This window comes from Papaver somniferum, chromosome 2, assembly GCF_003573695.1.
Source record: "Papaver somniferum cultivar HN1 chromosome 2, ASM357369v1, whole genome shotgun sequence".
In the NCBI taxonomy this organism is placed as follows: domain Eukaryota; kingdom Viridiplantae; phylum Streptophyta; class Magnoliopsida; order Ranunculales; family Papaveraceae; genus Papaver; species Papaver somniferum.
The window spans coordinates 22,199,757-22,210,316 of NC_039359.1; the positions used below are offsets into that span (position 1 = coordinate 22,199,757).

At 33.4% G+C, this 10,560-nt stretch overlaps 1 protein-coding gene across 1 annotated transcript; it reads right to left on the reverse strand.

The window, feature by feature from the left end:
* Positions 1 to 843: 843 nt before the first annotated feature.
* LOC113353032 (transcription repressor OFP12-like) lies at positions 844 to 1,994 on the reverse strand. Its single transcript, XM_026596751.1, has one exon. It carries the CDS (start codon positions 1,799 to 1,801, stop codon positions 989 to 991), a length of 813 nt encoding a protein of 270 aa, XP_026452536.1. The 5' UTR covers positions 1,802 to 1,994; the 3' UTR covers positions 844 to 988.
* Positions 1,995 to 10,560: the final 8,566 nt, after the last annotated feature.

The window sequence follows — 10,560 nt, forward strand, 5'->3', positions numbered from 1 at the left end:
CTGGCAGATAAATTACCTAATCTAATAAAAACGTTGTTGACGACTCGATTACTTGAGGATTCATTTGATTTGCAACAATCGGGACATATATAAGAGTGATGGTGCATTTCTTTGGGTAATAAAGCAATAGTGCATTAATGAAGTCTCACGCCTAACTTCCCTTGCTAAAACGCAAACCAAACACCAGACTGGAATCATAATCAAGCTACTCATAGGTACATTCTATACTTGCCAACGAAATATTTAGTGTCACGTGAAAAATCAAGCTACTTATGGCGGGATTGTGGCATGATGCATGTGTCACTACTCACTAGAGTAAAACAGTATGTGACTACTCACTAGAGCAAACGACCATAATCTTGACTTTGATATAGGATTCGCAGTGGGACACTAAACTACCCAATAATGCCCACCCACTAATTATTAAGTAATGATGTTTATTTAATCGTCAAAGCGATCTCAAAAATCTCATTGCAGATGGACAATATCAATATCAAAATTAGTAACTTTTACCATACATTCTGGATAATGACCTGTAGGGGTACATAGGTTAAGAAAAGGTCACCCCAAAACAAAAACTAAAGATATCCATTGCTAACAATGTCTGACATTTAACCCTCAAAACACTCCAGTAATTAGCGTAAAATACTCAAATCACATTCTCCACAACTAATCTACACCGCTTAAATCGTCTCATCTTCATTGAGATTACTTAGGATTTTGTTAAGGATTAAGAAACATGCTTAGCTAAAATATCAGCTAAGACAAAACCTGATCGTTTTTGTCTTTCCTAGGGATCCTTGTTCAGTTGTTTGGCACGAGCGAGTAGTTTAAACAAAAATATAGAGAAAAGAACAAAAAGTTAAAAGGACTGGTAATAATGAAATAACTACTACTATATACAAACAAACAGACCCCGGTGGTTACAAATAAACAACAACAAAAATTCTCCCCTCGAAATGGAAAAAGCTACATGGGACAAATTATATTAAACAGATTGCCGTGAAATAGAATCACATTGATCAGAAACATCAGAATTCCGGTCAGATTTCATCGGACAAGAGGATGAAGCAGAAGACATAAGTGTAACTAGTAGATCAGCAAAAGCTCCAATAATGAACTTATGAGTATGCTTGGGGTTTAAGGTTAAATAACAAGAAAGTAGTTGATGTAGATAATCCCAGTTCTCTGTTACATCAAATAAATCTCTTGATTCAACCATTTCTTGCATAGATCTTCTGAAATCCATATAAGGATCTGATGAGCATGTTTTAAAAGGTATTCCACCTTTAATCAATGAGGCACCATCGGATAATGAAGATGATGATAATAATGATGGTGATAAAGATTCATCATCGTGATGTTCATGATCATCGTCAGGCAATGATGATTCAATGATTGAATTTGTTCGACCAGGTGAAGAGAAAAAGAAACGTTGTGATGCAAGAACTTTGGAAAAATCTGGAGCTACTGTGGTCGATGATATCATTTCTTTCTCATTGTTGTTGTTGTTGTAATGATATTCATCTGAATCCGAAGAAGAGAAATAATCGTCAGTAGTACTTGAATTGGATTTTGATATTGTAGTATTTGTTGTTGAATGATGATGATCTGGTGTTAAATCATAGAGTGAGTTGAAGTTTTTGAATAAAATTGATGTTGTTGATGATGAATGATCTTGTTTATGCTTATGATGATGATGATGATGATCTGTTACTGTGATCGGTGATGATGATGAATCAATGGATGTTGTTCTTTTTAGTTTCTTGGTGAAACAGAGGTGGAGACTTTTTCCTAGCATTTTTTCTTTGGTTTTGTTTGTTTGACAGAATCACACTGAGAGAAAGAAGAGAGAGGGAGAGAGAAGAGAAGAAGAGGAACTGAGAATGGGAATGGGAGTGATGGGGGGGAGGGCTATTTATGTTGGGGAGAGACTAGGATTATGGCTACGTAGTTGGGAAATGGAGGAGTACTGACTGATTTGAGCACTGCTGGAAACAGAGAAGAAAGGAAAACAAGAGGAGTGTAAATAAGGAAATAAAACTATAAAAGTTTTACGGTAGTAGTTCAGTCTAGAGTCTGGACTCTGGAGTGACAATTTAAACTCTAGAGTCTGTTTCAGGACAGGATCCAACACATTTTATGTCCTGGGAACGGCAATTTTGTGCACCCGGTGACCCAGTCACCCAATTACTATGTGCATATACGTAACACCGGGTTCTAGTCAGTCACAGTCTAAGATGTGATTTAAAATCATGAACTACCTGAATTGAGATTTGAGAGAGCAAGTGGGATATGAATTGTTGCATGGTATTTCGGCCGAGCCTAAATAGATGACTTGTTGATTTTTAAATTTTATGTCACTCATAAATTATCGGGCTAAATTGGGGCTTATGGTAATTAATTGGGGTTTATGGATTTCTTCATCCACCCAATAAAGAATGATAAGGGGTGTCTAAAATGTATTAAAATACTAGATTACCCTTATACATTCTTAATAATTCCTAAAACAAATTCTAAAATCTAAATCATTTCTATTATGAATCTTCAATCAAAAATTAAAACGCAATTCATCCAAAAAAAAACTAAATCCTAATCACAAACAACAATTCAATTCTCTATTTTTTGGTTTTTGAAAAAAAAATTCGGTGACAAACGAATTCGAGTGATTGAGTTAACTCCCTTTAATTCATTCCTTTAGAGAAATTCAACAACGATTTAACCATGAATCTCTAAAATTTCTTCATCTAATTTTCTGAAAAATCAACCCAGAATCAGTTTATGTGCGCACTAGAATAAACCGATTGTAGTTGATGTTACCAGGAATCGGTTTTTGGTGTACACATACATAAACCGATTCAGGGTTGATGTGATTCCGAGTCCAAGTTTGGATTTGTAGAGAAATCAAGAATCGGTCTTTATGTGCCTCACATATAAACCGATTATGTGAAATATCAAGTCTCCTGTATGTTTTTTTTGCTAGAATCGGATTATGTGAAAGACCACATAAACCGATTCTAGTTAACCCGTTTTTTTTCTTCTAGTTAATACTCGGTCACAAAATGAATATAAAATCATACTCGATTTCAGTTCGAGTACAAGTGAAAATAGTGTTATACTCGAATTGAAAATGCGTATGATTTTGCACCCAACTTGAAAACGAGTATAATTTTATACTCGAATTGAAAACGAGTATGACTTCTCAAACGATTTGAAAATGAGTATAAAATCATACTCATTCTTAACTCGAGTATATGTATGGAGTAGAATAAATGTTAGTTGTATTTGATGTTTAACAATAAATGATTTCCCGATCAAAAAGAAAAAAATTATCAGAATCGGTTTATGTTCATGTCCATACAAACCGATTCTGGATAATCGGTTTATTTTTATGCCTATATAGATTGATTCTGCTAAAAGCAAATTTCAAAAAAAAATTGAAATTTTAAATTTTAAATTTTTTCATGTTTAGATGATTCATTAACACAAGTTAATTTCACATTTACGATTTTTTTACTACTAATCAACTAAATTAACGGTAAGTAATCAAGGGCAAATTAGCCATTAACTAAAATAGTTGGATAGGGGGTTTCTAGAGATTACTTCTTAATGACCCTTTTTGTTTTTTAGTCATAGGCCTCAATTAATCACCATAGGCCCCAATTTAGCCAGGTTAAATAAGTAGATATTTCAAAATCTACATTTTTAATTGATTATTATTAATATATGAAATATGTATGACCCATGTGTTTTAAAATGTTTTTCAATGGTATAAAATATTCGTGGAATAGTTTGAAAATAAATCATTTCTAAATATTACTAATTATTATTCGTAACGGTATAACTGTGAAAAAAATCCTTAAAAATTCTCCTATCTTTTCTCTTGTTTTAAAATTTGTGCAAACTTGAACTAATCATCTATTTAGGAACAGAAGGAGTAATATTTTAGATGAATATCAAAAAAAAGAAAATACATAGGGTAATTCTTTTTTTCTTTTTGTTGGGCCGGCAGAGCGAAGCAAGGGAGGACCTTATCTTTTTTTTCCAATTGGACACAATTTTTTTTGGTGTAACCAAATTTTTTTGGTTCAACGACGAAAGGATGACACTGCCCCTCCCTTTCATTCCAATTATTATAACTCCTTATGTTTCCTATTTTTTCACGAGTATAATTGGAAAGCAAACTAGAATATAATATATCTAAAAATCCGTTTCTTGGAATTTTACAAATTTTATCTCGCTGGAAACATTTTAAATTAAGATACGCAATGAGTGCAAATAACAATATCGAATTTAGAGTTTTTATGAAAAATTCTGAGGTGTTTATCCTTTTAGGCACAATTTTCGAAAATTGAATGCATAACACATTATGCATCCATATTTTGGTTTATGCATCAACTAATTTTTCGTTGCAACTAATAAAACTATGTGCTCCCTCCGCTTTCAGGAAAAATGATACTTTCATTTTGGGCACAATTTTCGAAAATTGAATGCATAGCCATTGTGCAAACCACCACAAAGGATGCATAACACATTATGCAGCCATATTTTGGTTTATGCATCAACTAATTCTCCGTTTCAGGAAAAATGATACTTTCACTCCATTTTAGGAAAAGTGATACATTCACTCTGTTTCAGGAAAATTGATTTTCACCTTGTTTCAGAAAAAGAGATACTTTCACTCTATTTTAGAAAAAGAGATACTTTCACTCTGTTTCAGGAAAAATGATACTTTCATTCAATTTCAAAAAAAAATGATACTTTCACTCCGTTTCAGCAAAAGTGATGCATCTCTTTGCTTTACAATTTTACTTTACAAATTTATAAATCCGACTTCGTGCCATTGTGGCGCAACTAAATTGTGAGTACAAAATCTTGTTTTCCGCCATTTTTTTCGGTCGGCCATCCCATCGTGGCAGCGGTCATCTAGTTATCCCTTTACCAATACACGGCTAGATGTATATGATCGGATTGGGATTGTGTTCGATTTTCACCGCTGTCAGGGTAAGGTCTGATTGGATATGACTTAATTAGTTTGACTGACTCTAACGCCACAAGTGCATTCGTTTGAGAAAAAAAATCTCTATCACTTCGGACACAAAATAAAAGGCGCTCGAGTCTTTGAGTCACATTCTATTACTGAGGTTCAACTTTCTGGACTAGGAGTTTTCATCACACCAAGGCCTATTCCTTTGCCCCATGACAAAAATAAAATAAAATAAAAAATCATCTACTATATCGGGTGGCATGGAAAACTAGCCGCGACATTATGAGAAAAGGGTTAAGCGATGAAATTATTATCAAGCGATGTTATTCATATTGTCGATGGCTATTAAATTAATACCGCTCGGTGAAAAATCTAGCGTCAACAGTTTTTTTTTGTCGACTATAAATAGGTAATTTTCAAATTAAAAAACTACACTATAATTTTTCTCTATGTTTCAATCTCAAAAAAAAAATCAAAACTTTTCAAATGGTAGAATTTCAAACCCAATTTGATTCGGCAACCTAGCTTGATTTTTCAGGAGTAGTACTTGAAGCTGATGTTAAGAAGATCTGTGATAGTTATAAAGAAATAAGTAAAAAACAAAGAAGTCTTCAAGTTTCAAATATTAACTAACTCAAACCTGCAACTAAGAAAAGGCAAAGAAGAGTTTGAGGTAAAGAAATTCAAGGCAAAGCAAATTTGAATCCAAAGAAAATTACTAGTCAAAAAAATAAAGGAAACTCCATTCATGAGCGCATTGGTTGGAAGTTATATGAAATGGGAAGGAAAACAAGATGAGAGAAGATTGTCCGAGATTTTTATTAGTAAAGTCGTTATTTAAAAATATAATTGTCGAGTTTTATGTCTTGTAAAATGACTATTAATGATTAATACGAAATTTTATATCAAAAATGCACTTGTCACGAATTTGAAATTTTGACTTGTATTGTTGAGAATTAAGCTTGTTAAATGAATTCAAGAAGTATTATTGAAAATTAAGCTTATATTCATAATTCATACTTACATTAAGAAAAGTCTTAAAATTTACATTTAGTTTTAATTTGACAATTAAGAAATTAAAATATAAATATTGGATTATATTTGGGCAAACACTCTTTAGATCAAAACAATTTCTATATTGGAAGTCTTTTTCGTTGATGCGGTGCCAGGACGACACCTTTGTTCACGGTCCATCACGGTTTCACCACTCCTCACGTGTTTGACCCGCCTGCATTATTAAAACAACACAAAATAATCTACTTATTTATTATACTGAAGCGATTACTCAACGCGTGCGCATCGCGATTGTTGAGCTTCATTGTTTCTTCTTAAAATTTCACAAATATGTTTTCCCAAAATGGTTGGGCTTGGAGTGCACCACCAATGATAGGAGGTTCAGTAAAAAAAACATAATTCTTGCAAATACACTCATTTTTCGCAATAGTAAAAATTTTGAACTCCGCCTTCTTATTTGATTTTGCACATTAGATCGGTTAATATCTCTTTAATTTGCGGCAGCATGTTGGTTTTCTATGAACTCAGCCATGCATATTTTGTAAAAATCAGAACCTTTTTATTTATTTATTTTTTTGTTGAAATGTTAGAAGAGTTGTGAAAAGTATGGAAGATGTGTGAGTTTGAGAAATTGTAGAAAGATTTAGAAATTATGCTTACCCGGTATCCATACCATAAAAAGTCTGTTGATCATGAACCAGGAAAGGTACGCATACCTAGTATGCAAACCGGAAAAGATATGTTGGTTTCAAAACCGAATTAGGTATGCATACCCAGTATGCAAAGCATATAAGATCTGTGAGTTCCTGAACTCATTTTTGTCTTAAGGGTATCCATACCCGGTACACGTATTATAACAAAAATATTCACGAACATGTACAATACATGTACCAGGTACACGTACTTACCATGTCAAATATTTTCAGATGCATCAATTATTTATTTTATGAGATAATCGGCATTTGAACAACTCTCTAAAAACACTATCTAGACATTTTTGATCATATGTGTGACTCAAGAAAAGTCTTAAAGTGTTATATGAAAATGGTTAAGCTTATTATTCAATTGGCTAGTTTCGGCTAACCTTCATGAACATGTCATTGTACACGGTTTGGTTACGATCCATCCTAACCAAAGTGTATATTCTAATATGTTAATCCCAAGTCAAGTTTTTCATCTAACGGTGATTATTGATTGCTTGGTTCTGAAGCTATCTTAGCTTAAACCTAAAGCAACCTTGATCTTGAAAGTCTATATAAGGAAAACCTCAAACAAATGGGATCTTTGAATCCCTGACACTATTCTTGTGTGTCTTAGTTGTAAACTAGAGTCGTCCTCTCCTTAAAACCCTTCTAGGGTTCAGCGACTAATAAGACTTCACCTAAGGATTCGTGAAGCCAGGTCCAACTTTCCTTATCTTGATAGTTCGTGTATCCTGATCTTTTTTTGTGAAGCTTTCTCTAACAAACAACATAGATACAAATCACAAAGTATCTTCCTCTCAAAATTTATGATTCCAAAAGTTTCGACTTGTGAGGTGAATAATAATTTTGGTTGCTCTTCGGGAGTCATAAGACCGGATTTTGAGGTTTGCTAAACTTTATCTATTGCGATCGATTTCCTACCTCACTTTGATCTTTGATCAGAACGGAAATTACATATAAGCTTATCTTTGGGAGGCAGATTGGTTTAAAGTCTTCAATTGAGTTGAAGCAACTCTTATGCTGTAAAAGACATCAGCTAAGGGAATCAATTGTGCGGAACCCTGCTGTGATTCAAGAGGCGTAAAGAACGCTACTGTAACTGAATTTCTGTGGCGGTTTAATTCGATCACAACTACACTTCGGTCCGAAGTTTTGATAGTAGGTTAACGGTTTAATACAGTTTGGTGTTCAAGTATGGACTAGGTTCCGGGGTTTTTCTACATTTGCGGTTTCGTCGTTAACAAAATTTCTGGTGTCTGTGTTATTTATTTTTCTGCATTATATTGTTTATCTTTATAATTGAAATATTACGGGTTGTACGTTAATAAATCAAAATAGACATATCCATCTTTGTTTGTTGGATACGACTTTATTGATTCCTGGATATTGATCTTTGAAATCGTCCAAGTACTCTCACACATAATCATGTTCGTAGATTTGCTTCTGTAAACATTCTGATTGTGAGAGAAAGGAATATAAGCTCTTCATATAATTCCTGATTGAGATTCATTAAGTTGAATTCTCAGAATTGTATTCGAGTTTAGTCCATACAGGTTGCCTAAGAAAAAGTTGGTGGTATATTTTGGTACCCCACATTTTCATTCATTACCCGTCGTTTTAGTAGGAAATCATTATCCGCCAGACTTCTTTTTTCTCGCTATTTCTTTTTGTATATTTTATATTAAATGTATTCAGTTTAGGACCCTAATTTTCTTCTTTTTTTTAAATATTTTTTTAGCTGAGGAAACTAATAACTGCTTGGGAGCGAAATTTAAAATCTTCCTAATACCTAATCTATCCAAATGCCTGATGTGGCATCTCTTGAAAATTTGACTCATGCATGTCAAGAGTCAAGACTCAATTTTTAAAATTTCTCGACAGTTGATGTGCTTGTTTGATAGATGTCAACATTTTTTTGACTTTTTCATGGTAAAAAATCCCTTATATGGCTATAGATTCAAAAATATTGAAAATCGCCAAAAATTCATCATCAACCAAAAATTTATTTAGTTTCTTGGTCTCTTTAAGTGTCATCTAGTAATTGGTTTATCATCTACCTTTTTCTTTTTTTGCTAATTAATTTATTTCACTAACACAAAAGTATCTAGGATAGGAAGATATCTTTTAGTTCTTCTTTTTCTTTTGGAATTTTTTCTTTTTAAAGCATAAAACTTTTGTTACCAAATTACAACTAAAAGACTTAAAAGTCTTTCACAAAAGTTCAAAAATCAACCAAATCTAAACAAATTTTTGGTGGACTATTCCATTCTACTTCAAACTAGTCCGCGAAATTAATTGCAAAAGGAACTCCTTTATTAAGACTAGCATTTAGAGACCGTCAAATAGTCCGATGGTTCTCAAGCTTCCTTCCATAGGGGAGGTTGGGAATCGAATCCTTGTAATAACATACAATCCTAGGCTAATACACCAAGGTGTAGTTTTATGGATCACTGTTCTATCCTTTCAAAAAAAAAAGACTAACATCCCTTTTTGACAGTCAATCTGTTGCAAAATTAATTTCCCTATGTCCATGCCTGAATTCCAACAATTGCATAATGCTACCTATTATAGACCATCTAGCTTGTAGAATTTAAAGTAGATCAGCGGACAAAAGACACTAGCAGCTGCTTAATTAAAATCAAACTGCATTATTAATTTGATAACAATTGCACATATGATGCTTTAGTGACAGCAATCACCTCAACAATAAAATCGGTTACCATTCCTAGCCTCTAACTTCAGCACCTAAACAACCTCCAACCTCGTCCCTACCGATAAAATCACGGCCAGAATTTCCAGAGTTACCTTCTGTTGAGATTATTAGTCCCATTTTGTCTGGGTTATCTAAGATCCTGCAATTTATAATTCTTAAGGCCACTCCACTCATTATGAGCTGGATGCCCATATTCTAACACCTCTAGTTGCTCCATTAGATTTAAATTATAGATTTAAAAAATATAATTTACGAAAAATCGATGTGCATCTTATGTAGGTTTTTAGACATTTACCTACACGCAATCCATTGAAAAAGCTCTTACAGAAGTTCATTATATCACTTAAAATCTTCCCACTCTTTGTTGGAATGAATCAGTGAACCACTACTAAGACCAGGCTACATTGTCCACACGTAGATTTAAAAAGAATTTTTTATGAAAAATTGATGTGCATCTTATGTGGGTTTTAGACATTTACCAACAACCAATCAATTGGAAAACCTCTTACAGAAGTTCATTATATCACGTAAAATCTTCCCACTTTTTGCTGGAGTAATCAGTGAACCACTACTAAGAGCAGGCTACATTGTCTACACGTAGATTTAAAAAGGATTTTTTATGAGAAAATGACGTGCATCTTATGTGGGTTTTTAGACATTTACCTACACGCAATCTATTGAAAAACCTCTTACAAAAATTCATTATATCACGTACAATCTTCCCACTCTTTGCTGGAGTGAATCAGTGAACTATTACATCAGACTATCGGAGTTGTACTCATCTTGATATATTTGTACAAAATCACGCTTGTTAAACAAAATTTTCTCATTTCTTGGGTATCCCTCATGAATCGGGCCCTTGGTTTTGGTGGCATCCATGGTGGGATCATAGATGTAAATGAGCTTATGTCACTGTCGGGTAAAACATATACTGTAGTAGATAAGCAATAATGTTAGTTTGTAGCACCACGATTTAGGTATTTTCTCTGTGATGGTGTGTTATCACAGAGATGGTGTGTTATCCCAATGGCAATACGGGATCAAAAAAGGTTTTATTATTAGGTGTGTTATCACACCACTATACCATACTTGGATATACTTTATGTGTAACTATGCCTTTAGTTCAAACTTCATTTTGTACT

What these genes read in the sequence shown, in the direction of transcription:
- LOC113353032 (XM_026596751.1), bottom strand. Translation starts at nt 1,801, where the DNA reads ATGCTAGGAAAAAGTCTCCACCTCTGTTTCACCAAGAAACTAAAAAGA.